Genomic DNA, 17,101 nt, shown 5'->3' with positions numbered 1-17,101 from the left:
TTGTTGGAGCTTCACCCGGTTTGCCTCAGTTGCAGGGAATGGCAGTGTGGTAGGAGGTGGTGGGGGCAGTTGGCGTCGAGGGCAGGTACAGGCGATCCGTTCGGGGGCCTCCTTAAGGGTGGCGGCCTTGTCCAATTGGGGTGCACCTGGTGCCATGCCAAGAGTGGGGAAGCTGTCAGGGATGATCCCCAAATCGATGCAGGCCTCTTTGCTGAGGAAGAGCTTGTCAGAATTGTCTGTGATGTAAGTCAGTTGCCGAGACTCGACGACGTGGCCAAGGGGATTCCTGCCCGATAGGCGTAGAGGAACAGCACCAAGGATCGTAATGCCACCATTAGTTGCAGTGTGCATCTCCATGGTAACTGGAATGAGATCTTGCTGGCGTAGCCCGAGGCGGTGGAGGACCTTCAGACCGGCGAGGCAGCTCTGGCACCCAGTGTCTGCCATGGCTGGGATGGCACTGGTTTGCGAGGGGGATGAGAGGTTAAATCCGAGAGCTTGGTAGTCCCCTGGGACAGCCTGCACGGTCACGTTGAGGTAAGGTTGAGGTTTTGATCTCTTCCTGTGCCATGCTTTGGAAATGTCGTCATATACATGGTGGTCAATGGGGAGGCCGGGTGGGTGTCCAACATCGCGAATGGTGCACAGGGCGTCAAAGATGGCCCCTTCCTGCTCGCCCAATGAGGGCGACTGTGGGACCTTTGGCTTGCCTTTGCTGCGGCAGACATCCTCGACATGATGAAACTTGTCGCAGTGTCCGCATTTATGTCCGTATGCTGGGCACTGCGACTTGCGGACTCGAGTGGGAGCGCTCCGTCCGTGCCCCTTCTTTCCGCAGTAGGCGCATAGTTCTTGCCGTTCCTTGGGGTGTGCCTGCTTTGCTTTCCTATAGGAACTGCTGGCTGCTTCCACCGTGTGCGAGTCAAGGAGTGAGGAGGCAGAGCGTTTACCGGCCTCTTTCGCTTCAATGAACTGGAAGACTTCTTCTAGGCCCATATCTTGTTTTTTGTCGCCTAGGAGATCGAGTTGGATTTCAGAGTCGGCGATTCCCCTGGTTAGCACATCCCGCATAATTGTGTCAGTGTAATTAACATCTGCACCACAGGAGGGGCAGGCTATGATGAATTTGCAAATGTCTGCCTGACCTCGTAGGCGAGCTCCGAAGCTGCGAACTGTCTCGTCTCTATCTTGACGCATGTTGTGGAGCGTTACACGGGCAACCATGGTGTTCTCCTCACGAACCGCAAGCTTCTTGATGGCTGCCAGCACCTCGTCCTCAGCTTTGTTGGTGAGGCTGCCACCAGCGGCTCTTGTGAGGTCCTTCCGGAGGGGTTCATCGCAACATTCAAGGAGCTGTACGACCCTGTCTTTCCCTGTGATCTTGGTGGCATCCACATAGTCGGACCACCTTGACGTGAAGTAGTTCCATTCCTCGCTGGTACCAGCAGCAGCAACCGTTGGCCTCTTAACCTTCTCTACCTTGGCAACTTGTCCAGAGGTGTGAATGGCAGTGTGGGCGGTGAGGAGGGCAGCTACGATGGCGGCGTCAAGGTCTGGTGTGGTGTAGTCACAGTTGGGTATGTTGGCGAGTTGATCGAATTAAGTTCACAATACCGTGTTCATAAATAAGAACTCTGTCTCTTTGTTTCAGAGCTGCGTACCTTCAGGTGCTATAGCCAACAATGAACACGGTATCTGCAGGTTGAAAGAGAAGGGCAGATGCACTGATGAGTAATGTAATCCTCTAGAAAAGGGGTCCTCTAAAACATATACCTGACCGCACTACTTTACCAAAAAAAAAAAAAAAATTGGTAGAAAAACTGCTGAAAATTAATTTTCCCATGCACTTTATGATCCCAAGCTCAAGAATAATGGAGAAGAAGAATTGCTCTTTTAGAAAATATGGAAAACTAAAAATTGACTTGGTTGACCCATTTCATCTTTGAGTCCTGACTTTCAAGGGGTGCGACTTTTGGCTGGTTTTGTGATGCATGGTCACATGCATCAAATGTCAGATTATCAAACAATCATAACTTGAAAGGCATTCTCAGATTCTTCAGAACATATCTTATGAATAATATCTGGACATTCAAGAAGACAACAGAAGTTTTCAGGGACTTGTCATATATATAGCTATCATAACTTTATTAGAACTTACTGATTATTCACAACCTTCTTTAATGACAGAAATCTCCAAGCAAACAGCCTTACAACTCTCCAACAAACTAGCTTTAACCTGGTCCAGAGTCTGCAGAATATGTAAGTAATTTGAATTGATTCCAATGTTTCTCAGAACTATCATGTTGTTACCATAAAGCTTTATGTACTCTGACAGATGGATCCATGGTTGTCACAGTTTAGTTATTACCCATGACTGATTATGTGTTTGTTTTTCATATGATGTGGTAATGAGAATAATACTGTTAAATGATTTCCTATACACCTATCACAATTTCTAAAGCAAATTGAAAGTATGAAAATGAATCTATCTTGACTTGAGGCAGTAAAAAAAGAAAATTATCTAATATGAATTCAATCAAATTTGTCAGTACAGTATTTGAAAATCTCTCAAGAAAATGTTGGCAATAAGGTCAATTATGATATGATTATGAATTTCACGAATTTGAAAGATTATGAGAGTCAATTGTATAATTCTCATGGATGTGTTAATCAAACTCTCATTCTAACAGCTATCTTGATGACAACTCCATTGCGTGTGACAGCGGTATTCATTGGCTGAGGACATGGATGGATACCTTGACAGTCTCCTCCTCCTTGACGGGAGACTGTGTGTCTGGAGGCACTATTTCAAGCTATGTGTGTATGTACATCCCTACAGCCTCTCTTAAAGGACAAGTCTGCCATCATATACCTGTGGATTTAGTGAATGCAGCAATATTAGTTGAACACATCAGTGAAAGTTTGGGGAAAATGAAGACAATCCGTTCAAGAGTTATACATTTTCTAAATATCAGCACAGTCCCTGCTGGATGAGAAGACTTGTACACTGAATAATGTTACATGCATATCGATGTAAGGAAAGGGCATAGAACATTTCACAAAATTTTATTTTTTGAAAAAAGTGCACATTTCCTCGACTTGTCACTGACGTATGCTAGGGTACTATCATTCCCCCGCCTTCTGATTGAGGCTAGTCAAATGTTCTTTTATCATGTGAAAAAAAAAGTGAAAATATGTTAGTTTTCTTTATATTTTCTTTATATTGTTCTACTCATGTGACATTACAAGCTGTAGTAGTCTTCTCATCTAGCAGTGACGAGCAGACACTTCAAAAATTTATAACTTTTCATCAGAATTTGTCCGATTTTCCTCAAACTTACACTGATGTGTTTTACTAATATTTCTGCATTTACGCAATCCTCATGTCTATGAAGGTGAAATGTTAGTCCTTTGTTCCATGCTTTAGTGTTCATGTAAAAGCTTTAGTGTTCATGTAATGAAGCATGTGCAAGGTTTGTGATAATTAGGGAGTAACCTTATCCCTTGAGTCACAGAATTTACATATACTGAGCATGGAACCCATTTTCTGTGTTTTTCCTTGTTTGTGAATTTCTGTTTTCACTTTCAAATTTGCAGTTAGGTAAGTTAGGCATGATAATCAGATTTCCAAGCCTGCTTCTGTTGTCTTCATTAACACATGAGGCAGTTTCAGTGAGTTTAGGAGTCAGAGGTTAACGAACTCTTTTTGTATAACCGGTGTGCTCCACTCTTATCATGTTAAAGTTTCAATGAGCTGACCTAATCAAACACTAGTATTAATTTTGCTTGAAACATCTTTTAAGTCATGTCTTACTTGAAATTCATCTATAATTCAATAACTTAATGATAATAATAATAATAATAATAATAATAATAATAATAATAATGATAATTATAATAATAGTAATAATAATAACAGTAATGATAATAATAACAACAATAATGATGATAATAATAATAATGATAATGATAATAACAATGATAATAATGATAATGATAACAATAATGATAATAAGAATAATGATAATAATGATAATAATGATAATAATGATAATGATAATAATAATAATGATAATGATAAAATGTCTTATTCACCCAGGGTAGCCTCTTAGTGTTGCCACTGTTCTACCAGAGGGCCCTGCTATTATTGTTACCCTAGCGGACGTTGCCAGGTACCCATACACCTGGGTCGAGAGGGACATAGTGGGTAAAAACATCTTGTCCAAGGAAGTAAGCACTGGGTGGGATTCGAAGTGGGGCCCTCCGATCGGGAGTCGGGAATCATATCCATTATGCCACATTAGATGAGAGATCACCTAATTCGTCTAAAGAAATGACTATATTCACAAGGTCACACGAAGAGCATTACCTAGTGCTACTGTATATTTGCTTTGTGTGGTGAAATGTTTTATGCCATGGGAAAACTACAATGCTTGAATTTGAATGTGTAGTCTACAGAGCAAAGTTTGTAACTTGTAACTTGTTTGTAACAAGAAAGATTGGGGGAAAGGGTTTTAAACATAGGTAAATGCAAATGGTGACCACCAAATGATTTCAAAACTATGGTAGCTAACCTTGTTCTCTTACATGTGACTTCTTGTCTCCTTCCAGCTGCACAGACTGTTGATGGCACAGCCACTGTGTCCTTTGAAGAGGCTGATTTCTCAGCCTCAGAAGGTGATGGGGTTGCAGCTGTGGTTATAGTGAGGACAGGAATGACATCAAATCAAATTCGGTATGGTAAGTGTATTTGAATGTCTTTTGCAGTATAGTGGCCAATTTGATTATCAGGTGATTATTTCCATTTGTGGGTTAATTTCTCAGAAAATTATCAGTTCTTGTGTAATCCAATCATCTTTATACCCCCGCCAAACGAAGTTTGAAGGGGGTATATAGGAATCAGCGGACGGTCGGGCGGTCGGTCGGGCGGTCGGTCAGGCGGTCGGTCGGGCGGTCGGGCGGTCGGGTGGTCGGTCCGTTGCAAATCTTGCGTCGCGAACTACTTCCTCAGTTTTCAACCGATTCCCATAAAACTTGGCACAGATGTGTGCCTTGGGTTGTAGATGTGCAAGACGTATTTTTTGACAGTACCCAAAAGTACGTTGCCATGGTAACGGCATATTATGGGCAAAAATGGGTACAAATCTTGCGTCGCGAACTCCTCCCACAGTTTTTGATCAATTTTTGTGAAATTAGGTACAGATGTTCATCTGAATATGTTAATGTGCAAGACACATATTTCCGCAGTGGCAAAAAGTGTGTTGCCATGGTAACGGCATGTTATTGGTAAAATATAGGGCAAAATGCTTCATGGCAAAACTGCTTCATCAGTGTTCTTCCAATTCTCATGGAATTCATATTGAATGTTTGTCTTAGGATATAGGTCAGCATGACACATTTCTTGACAGTGACAAAAAGTATGTTGCCATGGTAACAGCTCACATATTATGAGCCAAAATGATGGAAAATTTTGTGTTGCAAACTACTTCCTCAGTTTTTGCCCAATTTCCATGAAACTTGGTACAGATGTGTGCCTTTGGTTGTAGATGTGCAAGACGCATTTTTTTACAGTACCCGAAAGTACGTTGCCATGGTAACGGCATATTAATGGCAGAAGATCAAGGAAAGATCTTGCGGATTTAACTACTTCCTCAGTTTTTTGGCCAAAGCTTATGAAATGTGGCACACACCTTGATCTTGGTGGGAAGATGTGGAAGACATATTTTTCGGACGTGTCGGAAGCTGCGTTGCAATGGTAACGGCATATAAATGGCAGAAGATCAAGGAAAGATCTTGCGGATTGAACTACTTCCTCTGTATTCGACTGAAGCTCATGAAATGTGGCACACACATTGGTCTTGGTGGGAAGATGTGCAAGACATATTTTTTGGACATGTCGGAAGCTGCGTTGCCATGGTAATGGCATATTAATGGCGGAAGATCAAGGAAAGATCTTGTGGATTGAACTACTTCCTCAGTTTTTGACAAAAGCTTATGAAATGTGGCACACACAATAGTCTTGGTGGGAAGATGTGCAAGACATATTTTTTGGACATGTCGGAAGCTGCGTTGCCATGGTAACGGCATTTAAATGGCAGAAGATCAAGGAAAGATCATTCCTTGGGTAAGACTGTCGTCACGGGGCGGGGGTATTAATCACCTTCAGTGATATTTCTAGTTAAAGTTGGGAGCATGCAGATTGAAAATTTCAGAAGAAAAGTGAGCTGTAATAAAGAGAATTGGATGGGAAGTATGACTGAAGTAAAAAGCTTAATAGGAAAGGAGAAGGTTCTGATATAAGTTTTGACACATTGATAACATCTTAAAAAGTAATCATTCCCATTATTATAAGATGGTCATTTAACATTTAGTGTAATGATTGTTCAATTTTGATGCTCTCTTTCACATCATCTCTCATTACCAGAGACCCCAACCCCAAGCACCTTCTGATCTGGAGATTCTCCCGCCCGAAACCCCTAGCAAATGGGAGACTCCAAGTTGATGTGTGCGAAGTGCGAAGTTCCTAGGGTTCTAGATGCTCTCCGGTGCTATCTAAGGCTTATTTTTTCAACATACGATAGCAATAAGTAAGAAATCCTTTCCACCGGGAGACACAGAGCCAGGGCGGGAGAAATCAAATTTCAAGCGGGAGAATGGGAGATTTTGCAAAAAAGGGTTTTCAGCTGGAGATCTCCCGCGAAAACGGGAGAGTTGGAGTCTCTGCATTACCTGAAAGTACATGTCCTATACAATGACTAGCTAATGCCTACAGTTCATTCACATAATCATGTACCTGCCATCTGTCTGACTGTATTCCAGTTATATTCCTATCTTTCAAGGAAAGAAGGTTAGAGCTCTGCTTATTGAGGAGTTCTTCAGATCAAACATCTGGTATACCATAATTAGAAAAGCACTTGTAGAACACAGACCTCTGCCATGTATGCAGCTCATTTCCACCCATTATTGTACACACATGATTTTCTATTGTACATAAGTGCTGAAAATTACCCTAGTTTCCCAATATAGAAACCCTTTGTGTATGTCGTCACCTTCCAATTACATGGCGCCTCACCTGAGCAGAGCATGCGCTTTAGAGCGTGTATGCAAACCTCAAATATGTACAGCTTGAACTCCTAATTAAATTCATTGTCCCTGTCTGCAAAACCATAAAAAATCCTTCAAAAATCCATGGGAATTCCTGGACCACTACCAAAATTGAATCATCTCTTTTTTGTGTCATTATCAAATTTCCCTGCAAGTTCTTTTTTTCAAAGCTGTTTACAACTTTTTAAGTAGTTTTGCAAACAGACAAACCAACGCCGATGATCACTTAACCTCCTCCTTCCTTGGTGGAGGTTATTAGCAAAGTTCTTACACTCTGTAATTTCCGTTTGTTGTGATTTAAGTTTGTCAGGTAGGTACACATCCAGAAACATCATTTCTGTGGCTTGATGACCCTTTGAGAAGAGAGAGAGTGTGTGTCAGCTGGAAACATGCCAATGATTACTGTGTGTTTTGTCACCATAAGCAATGTTATCATCAATAGATCATTGTAGTCATAAATATCTGCTCCCTTGTCCATCCAAGAAGTCTTGATAATGTGCAAAGTCAGGTGGCAATGTAATGCTATCAAGCCTCTAAGGCATGGCTGTAATGCTGTTTTGCCTCTAAGACATGGCTTTAATGCTGTTTTGCCTTTACCCCTAATCCCACCGGGTTTTTGAAGAACTTGAAACCATTGGAGGTTGGGGGGGGGGGGGGCTTTTATGGCCCCCCCCCCCCCCCCCCTTCAGATCTCGGTCGTGGATCGTGCGATCCTCGCGAAGATTTGCACTGAGGTAGAGGCCAATGTAATCTACAAGACTGTTATAGTTAGATTTATCAAATTTTAATTCATGTATTTTATATTAATTAATTTATGCTAATTTATGCTAAATCTTTTATGCCTCTGCCACAAAGTGTCACCGGAGGCATTATGTTTGCGGGTTGTTCGTCCGTCCGTCCTTCCGTCCGTAAGTTTTTTAGATATGCTGTCAACAAAATTACAATTTTGTTGACAGCGTATCTAAAAAACTATTAGAGTTATCCTAATGAAACTTGGCATGTATATGTATGAGTGGGCGAAGTTATACCTATCAACTTTTGAGCACACATGCTCAAGGTCAAAGGTCAAAAGGTCAAGGTCAAATGCTCAAAATTTCACTATTTCCCCTATATCTATACAATGCCTGGAGGTATTTTCTTGAAACTTGGTGTATACATGAACTACCAAATAAAGATTCCCCAGAGAGAGATTTGGGTCATGAGGTCAAAGATCAAGGGTCAAAGGTCAAGTGAAAATGTTAAAATTTCATTTTTTTCTCCATTATCTCACAAATATTTCAAGGTATCTTCATGGAACTTAGAATATGTATGTACTGACTGGCAGTGATCATATAGGGAATTTAGGGGTCATGGGTTAAAGGTTTGGGTGAAAGGTCAAGGTCAACTCATCAAAATGTCATTATTTCCCTCTTATCTATGCAATTCCCGCAGGATTTTTTCTTGAACCTTAGTGTATGCATATATTACCCAGTACAATTCAAATTCTCTCGGAAGTTTCTTGCCTAAAGGTCAAAGGTCAAGTGAAAGTGCTAAATTTCACTTCTTCTTTAAACTTATAGAAGGGTCAAAAGTTCGGTACAAATCCTCAAATCCCCAAATACCTACACTCTATATAGCCATTCATCCAAATAAACCTAGTTCAAGGATAGTGAACACTCAATCCATTCGTGACACACCTGTCATTTTAATATTTTGCCAGTTATGTGAAGCTGTCATCAAACATTGTCAAGACATTGTGCTATAGACCTATTCGGAGAACCATGCATTATGGCGGAGGCATATCATAGTCGCCACAGCGACATTTCTAGTTTTTCTTTAAATTAAAAAATAAAGCTCCAAGACTTCTAATTTTTGGTGAACATATTCTTTTCAATATCCTCACCAGTAATATTGAAGCAAAAATTCGGCTTCATAATTATTTCTTATGTATTTTATTGTTTATTGAATTTCTTCTGTATTTCTTTGTTTTTTACTTTTTATTTTTGTTGTTTTTCGTCAAAATTTGTCGTAGAAACTTTTTAAAGCATAATCAGATAAAAATAAATCATTATCAGCCATTGAAAGTGAAAATATATATTTTCATATGAATTAATTGCAAAAACACAATTTTCATTGGATTTGTACACAAAATCATGTTTTTGAGCAATTTCTCGATCGACGAATTTTTTTTCAAAGCGGAGTGGCTTCAAAACGGTCTCAAAAGCTGTGCAGTACTTGAAATGTCAGACCAAGAGTGAAACAAAAGTTTTTCAGAGTACAGACAGATATTTCATGAACAGTAAACATTTCTTCTTTTTTTTTTGGGGTGGGACTGAAATAGATCTGACATCGTCTGACGGGAGTGCTGTTGCCAACGTAGACTTCATACCCCCAGCCTCATCCCAGCTCCTCTTAGAGGGACAAACACGCGCGACTGTTGAAATCCAGCTAATCGATGACAGTGACATAGAAGCAGATGAGACATTGACCGTTTCCCTTAGCATCACACAAAGAGGCGAAGGAAACCAAGCTGTTGTGGGTGCCTTGAGCTCAGCGACTGTCACAATCTTAGATAGTAAGTTATTTTTTCTCTATTCTCTACTGGAATTATGAAAAATGGAAACAAGTTGGTACAACATGAAAAATCTAACTTTGAAAATCATGCATGTTTTATAGGTTGCAAAATGTATGCTTTTTATTTGCCAAGTCTATTGTTTATAATTTGACTGGACCATTTTGGCAATTTGAAAATCTTTGATTTTCAAATCCGATCCAGTATACCTCTGGGAAACTTTTGTATTCTCCAGAATTCACCAATGCTTGTAGAAAGCTTGCTGCAGATGACAGGATTTTTTCCCCAAACACAACTCTTTGTCAGTAGTTACACCAAGGAATTGTAAACCATCAAAAGAATTCAGAAAATATTACAAAGACCAGAGTTCAGCTCCCGTTCTGTTGCTTATGTGTACTATAATGGTACCTTGTGAACTCAAACTGCAAAAGCTTACAAACCTGAAACATAGTTTGACTGGCTTTCAAATGATGAGCTAGATTTAAATCAAAGGCATGATAGTTTGTTGTGAAGATTATTTCAGAGGTAGCCTGCCTGTTTTTGGATACATAAAATCTTTTGCATTGATGCATCATCAGGGGAAAAAAATCATTGAACTTTTCACTGTAGCATTGCAATAATATCTGATGTATGTAGCAGATGCAGAGCAGCACAATGATGAGAGATGCTATCTTTTGTAGATGATGCCACACCCAAACCAACGACCACACCCAAACCAGAAACAACACCCATCAAACCTGAGCCAACATCAACACCTTCCATGACCACACCCATGACGACCAAGCCTCAAGGCACAGCCAAGTCAATCAGCGCTGGAGTCAGTAAGTACACACACAGTAATGAGTCTTCCAGGGCGGTATAATTATAAGTGCATTGACTTACACTGTAGCAATATTCAACTGTCCACTAGCTGTGACCATGGTCATCTAAACTTTGTCATGAGACTTGTGGGGAGACTCTGCCAGTCGTGAGTTAGCCTTTAAACAAGGCGACTCGCTCTGCGTGCCCCCGTATAGCGCGTTTACCCCACAAACCTGTTGGCCGGCGAGTGGAGCGAGCCGCCTTTATCCACTCGTTCAGGGATGTGTACTTTTGTCGTTGTTGTTGCTTTATATTCTTTGACAAATTTGCGTACAAATTTGACGCAGAAAATACACACGGCACCAAGGCAAGCCTCGTTAATATTAAGTAACTATTCTTATTCTACTTAATATTAACGAGGCTTGCCTTGGTGCCGTGTGTATTTTCTGCGTCAAATTTGTACGCAAATTTGTCAAAGAATATAAAGCAACAACAACGACAAAAGTACACATCCCTGAACGAGTGGATAAAGGCGGCTCGCTCCACTCGCCGGCCAACAGGTTTGTGGGGTAAACGCGCTATACGGGGGCACGCAGAGCGAGTCGCCTTGTTTAAAGGCTAGTCGTGAGTCAACATCGGCCAGATATCTGGTGAAGCAAAGTGTTTAGATATGCTCATGGAACTGTGACACTTGTGTGTATCTCAAGTGTATACGGCTACATATTTCATTGATTTATGTAATGCACAGCTTCGTAACTTCTGCTGGACCTACAAATGTCCATAATATGCAAATGCATTAGAAAGACTCAGGATTTTTTAGTGGCTTGTTGGTGGGAGGCAAACACCGCTCCCGGACTCAGAATATGAAATCTACCTTTTGTAATTTTATCCTTACTCTATACCTTACCGGTACATCAAGATTGGTCCCTGCCAGAAGATGAAATATCAGACAATCTGTCATGTCAAAATGTGTCTTTTTTTATCTCAACTTATATCTTGTGTCATTAGTTTCTCTTCATCTGAAATATTGAAGAAATATACACTTCTTTTCTCTTAGTCCTTCTTTGGTTTTGGAAGATGTAGTGAGATTCTCTATAAGGGTTGGGTTTATCCTCTTTAAAAGACCTAGCTATTAATTGATGCCACACTTGATATATTTTCTTCCTTTGACTGGTGATCTTTGTAGTATTGATGGTTGTATTTGTACTTACTTGCTGTGCAATTTGCCATATTAATGTGGGTAATAACAGCTGTAGAGTAATAGTGGTAGAAAGAGACGTTGGATGTTTAGCTCCTTTAGGATCTTCACAATTGTAAAAGGAAATGAAAACTCTTCTGATAGTGATATAGGTATTAATAGTAACAGAGCTTTGTCAGAGGTTACTCATAGTATACAACAGCACAATAAACAAAGAGTACTTTAACTAGCAAGCTGCTGATAATCAGTTAAAACAGCCAAGACAAAAACAGGATACAATCCTAACTCAGTTTGTATAGCTGTTGACTGGTGCAGTGTTAATATATGTTATCATTGTCTTGCTGTGTATAGATCCTGCTGCCATCGTTGTCCCTATTCTCCTGGTTCTTGTCATCATTGGTGCTCTTGTTGCCTTCTACATCTACCGACAAAGGCAAGTTACACCAAAGACCACTGCAGGGGTCCGTTACGCTGCTGTCCAGAACAAGGGAAAGGTTTATGGGGATGTGACTGTAAAAGCTTGAAGCCTTGCAATAAGACTAACAGCTCCTTGCATGCTCTCCTGCTATGGTGTGACAAGCAGAAGCAATAAACCCCAAGCATGTGCCATAGTCCCTTTGCTGCATTTAGTAGGAAGTGAATGACATGTATATAGTGTATACTTGTCATTTGTTTCTTCTGTGTAACGTTACATTATCAAATCTCTGTAAGAAAGTTATCTTTCAGTACTTTTTTTAGCAGTATTTTCACAACAAAGCTGATACTTGGAATGGCATCCAGACTTGAATATATTGGTGGTATATGAAACGCATTATATAGATGATGACTGGCGGGGAAGGGAACGTACCAAATGTTCCACCCAAAGGGTTTGAAATGCTATTGAGGGAGGTTATAGCCTCCTGAAATAGCATTTCAAACCCTGAGGGTGGAACGTTTGGTACATGTTCCCGACAACAAAAGTCATCATCTGTTATATTATATGGGTTAGTCAAATATCATCATAGGCAAACTTATCTGATCGATTGCTTGAAAAATATGATCGTTCAATCGTTTGGTATTGTTTGTCATTTGTTACGTTAAAATGTTTTCCCATGGGAGAACATTACAAAAATGTTCTGACCATGGGCGAACATAACGAATGTGCCTCCATCACGTGACTGTGTTTAGCCAATCACTTACCGGTATTTGACTAACCCATTTAATATTCTACAATGTCACCACCTTCCTTCTAAATGTACTTGGGCAAGTTTAACAGCCATCATACAAAAACACATGCTAGCTAAAGTGACTGGTGATATCATGGATATTAGCATGAGACAGTGTTCTGAGTCGTCTTGATGCATCCTGCTTCTCAAAATCTGTGTAAAGGACAAACAAGTTAAAGAAAACCATCCAGGACTACAGTCAAACCAGCTATTACACATTACCAGCATTGGACTAGCCATTAGCCTTAAATGATAGACAGTGTGAGGCATTTATGACTCACTGCATGAAATGCAGACAAATATTTGCACAAAATTGCAGTTATGTCATATTTTGCAGAACATGGGAGATGATCATTACATAATTTTATGTCACAACTCAAACATTCCCTATGGAATCCCATTTTCTTTGCTTAATTTTCTACTAACTCAAACAATTATCACAGAAGTACTTAAGATGAGTATATAATGTAGCATAAAGAGAATATATGGTTAGAAAAGTGAGTTTATATTACTGCCTACATTACTTGAAATTGCCTGTAGAAATTCATAAAAACTGATCACTGTATGTAGATCACTTACCTCTTGAAAGCTGGAATTATTTGGTAGCTAACTTCAGACAGACAATAGTGAGTACCATTCTCTTCGTATCTCCTGTGAGATATCATTGCTGATGAAATGAAACTTTCTAAACATTTTTTTTTTTCCAGATGCTCGTCCAGGAGCTCAAAATTCCTTTCCCTGTTTTAGGCAGAATTGGAATAAGCCAGTTTTATGCTTCTGTACAGGTAATAATACAATTACTGAAAGACTCCATTGGTGTATGAATTGCCAGTGACTGAGAGTGAACATTACTGGTCTCTACAGGGTTATATTAAATGCAGGAAAATATAATACACTTTATGTCATTTGTTACCTTTTACATGCAGGAACTCTGTCACACATATCATGGAATAGGGCTAGACTAATTCATATGCATGAAATTGTGTCATGATCAAATACTGTTTATCAGCTAGCTATCATGTCATTACTTTTCTCCAGTAAAGTGAAAGTAAAGGTAGCCTATATCATGGACCCTACCACATAGGGTCCATGCCTATATCTTATTCAGTTTTACAGTATTTATTTCATTTAGTGTTCTTTTTTTTTAAAGAAAACTTGTAATATAGACATAGTCACTGTGTTTTCTTGTAATACTCCCAGATCTGTGTAGTTCTGGTTGGACTAGTGGCTTGACTACTCCACACTTGTAATTTTTACTTTAATGATTTCATGTTTCTTTTATCTACTGGAGTTATTAACCCTTTTCTTACAAATAACTTTTCAAAATAGCCCAAATGTCTGAAAGAAATAGGAGTAGTACATGTCATTGGTGCTTTGACGATAGCAACTAGAAAAATAAAACAAAACATTATGTGCTGCAATTAAGTTTCCTCAAGAAAGTTTACATGCCAGCAGTCATGGTTTTCAGGATTCCCCATCATCGCGACATGTTTCAGTTAGTAAGACAAAGAAAAATAGAGAGTGAGTGAGAGAGAGAGAGAGAGAGAGAGAGAGAGAGAGAGCTTGAGTTGTGTGTATGTGGGGATGGAAAAGAAAAATATCTATGGAATAATGCAGATTTCCTCATACAGGTAGTTAAATCCTTGGAGTGTGATCATTTTCTTACACAGATTTAAAAGTGACTACCTCAAGATCAAGATCATTAACAACTTATCACCAATGGAATGTCTTGTTTCTTTAAGATGGATGGGGTAAAATAATCATTTGGTTTCTTTCCCAATTGTCATTCTGTCACAGTTATAAATTGTGTCTTTATGAACAAAATAATATATACACTTCATAGCAAACAAATACACGGAGATACAAAGGCCCACTTAGTCTGTGCTGTTTTTCCTCGTAAAGATGACAGATGAGCATTAGTTTAATGATTTGCATGACTTTTGTTGGCGATAGTAGAGTGGGCTCATTTATTTTATAACCTAAAATCGTTTGTATCACTGCCGTTTTGTTCAGTGTTTTCCCTTAAGGATGTCTGTAAGTTCAACATGAAGTGATCTGATGGGTCATGAGTGGCCAGAAATCTCTAGATCCTAGAGAGGATAGATACTCACAAGGGGTATTTTGATAATGTCAGTAATCTGATGATTCGATGACAAGTTTCTGCCAGTTCAAAAAGGGTTGTATGCAAGCTTTCATTATCTTTTTACCTCTGTCTCAAGATTGAGGCAAAGAGGGAGTGCTTGTTTTTAGTGTTGGCACCGTGCTCCCTCATTAATAGTCATAAAGTATGTCTATTTGTGAATTGGTGCTGAATGATTTTAAGGCATTTTGCGATTGTGTTTGAAAGTGAAGTGCAGCTATAGAGTCTACAAATACTATTGGATAGATTACAGGGGAAAACCTGGCTATGTTTTTCATGAAATTTCGTTAGCTAAGCTCTTCTCAATTCCCTTTTATTGTCAACTAACTTTTCTTTTTCATAAATCTGAAATCTTTGTGCCTATTAAAGTATATTTTCATGTGTCAATAGCATAATAGTGCAGCTATATACGTAGTCAAGGAAAAATGTAAATGATGGTTTTGAAAGATGCACAGTTTATGAGCGCTATTTGTAGTGAATTCAGAATCCTTATTTCGTATTTGTAAGATATTTTTATGGCTTGTGCTAAAGAGGGAATATTTTTATGCTATTCTATTTTGAACCTGTTTGCTGTCACAATAAGTTCTTGTACTCAGTTTTCATTGTCATCTTGTATATTCATCTGTCCATCAGTGTTAATTGTTACAGAATATCAAGACCTTTGGTACCACAGAGCAGTTGACATTTTCAGTGTATCCAGTGTATTTCTCACTTCAGGGTTAGTAAGCTTTTAGATTTTTTTGGTGGTTTCTGTTAGCTGTAATTTCTATTACTTTCTATTATAAGTTCAAATAAAAGTTGACAAATGATATCTTATCAGAAACTCAGAAGGAGAAAATGTTTTCTCTTGATATGTGTTTATATTACAAATGATAATACAGAGATCATGGTAGGACAATAGTTGCGGATCTTGAAATTTGGGAACATAGGATTTTGGGAAGAGATGCAATAAAGCAGGCTTCTCCAACAAAATAATGATTCGTCACTGAAATTACCTTTTTAATTATTTGTGATAGATATATATGTATGGAATTCACTCAAATTTGTTATTTTATAGTAGAGTAATTTTCTTTTTGTTTTGTGTTGTGAAGGAGATGTGATTTCTGCATGCATATTTTTTTTTTCTGCCAAAACCTTCACCTACGTGTTATTCAATTTTAAATTTTAAATGCTGGAATTTTTCAAACAATAGTGCAGCTTTTGTAAAGAGTATGTGCTATTTGAGAAGTGCATATTTGATCAATACGTATGAGAAGGCCTGGGTGTTTATGGCTTGAATAATGCTTGATAGAGAACATCGAAGAATATGACATAAATTGAAATTTTTGAATGATTCATGAAACTATCAGACCGGTGACATGAGTGATAATCAGAATTTAGCCAAAGAGAAAATCCGAGAGTGGAGATTTTTCTGCATTAAAAATATATTACTTTTAATCCTATCACATAAGACAGGAATGATATGAATGGTGTTTTAATGTGATGATGTTTATAATGGTTACTGGTGTTTTATGTATATACTGACTCAAGTGGCTTTTTATATGTTTATATGCACACATTTACGTCTTGTTTGAGTTTGTTATTCTCTCTGTGCAACCAAAGTAAAGTTCTACAAGATACACCGATCCCTGCATGTTTGTTTGCTTTATTCTGTGCTTGGGTGCAATCTATGACACTGTGGCATGTTGCTTGCTCTATGAGTGCATGTTATTAACCACCCCAAACTAGTAAGCCGCAATCCACTGCCTACAGGAACATGTTCATCTTGTGCAATGTCTAATGAAATTTCAAACTGTCGTATAGGGAATGCGGTAACTTTTGTAGTAAACTCAAGTCATTTGATTATTACATGCCGTTAAAAAGGTTTAATACACGGAGAAGTTAAGGGGGCCGGCAAACAGATAATAGCAATGACAGATGAAGGGTGCTGTTCTATTTTGATGCCTTTGGTATCCCTATTTGTAGCGGTTTTATGTGATAGGGATTTATATTGAAATGTTGAAATATAAAATATATATGGTATAACTTTCTAAAATGTATATGCAATTACTTCAATTATCTATACTTCAAAGATATATTCCATAGTTGTAAAATAAAATAAC

The 17,101-nt window shown here is 38.9% G+C and overlaps 1 protein-coding gene across 1 annotated transcript in view; it reads left to right on the top strand.

The window, feature by feature from the left end:
* LOC139718809 (uncharacterized) overlaps positions 1–12,178 on the top strand; it is a 38,122-nt gene extending 25,944 nt beyond the window's left edge. Inside the window, exons 4-9 of the mRNA XM_071630274.1 lie at positions 2,188–2,259; positions 2,691–2,821; positions 4,612–4,740; positions 9,425–9,658; positions 10,336–10,476; positions 12,006–12,178. Coding sequence (XP_071486375.1) covers positions 2,188–2,259; positions 2,691–2,821; positions 4,612–4,740; positions 9,425–9,658; positions 10,336–10,476; positions 12,006–12,178 — 880 coding nt within the window. The remainder of the gene's footprint in view (positions 1–2,187; positions 2,260–2,690; positions 2,822–4,611; positions 4,741–9,424; positions 9,659–10,335; positions 10,477–12,005) is intronic.
* Positions 12,179–17,101: the final 4,923 nt, after the last annotated feature.

The sequence above is a fragment of the Diadema antillarum genome, unplaced genomic scaffold (assembly GCF_040938485.1).
Source record: "Diadema antillarum isolate AM-2024a unplaced genomic scaffold, OU_Dant_1.0 scf00000099, whole genome shotgun sequence".
NCBI classification, from domain to species: Eukaryota; Metazoa; Echinodermata; class Echinoidea; order Diadematoida; family Diadematidae; genus Diadema; species Diadema antillarum.
Note: the sequence above shows the minus strand (reverse complement) of the source record. Positions and strands in the feature narration are given on the sequence as shown.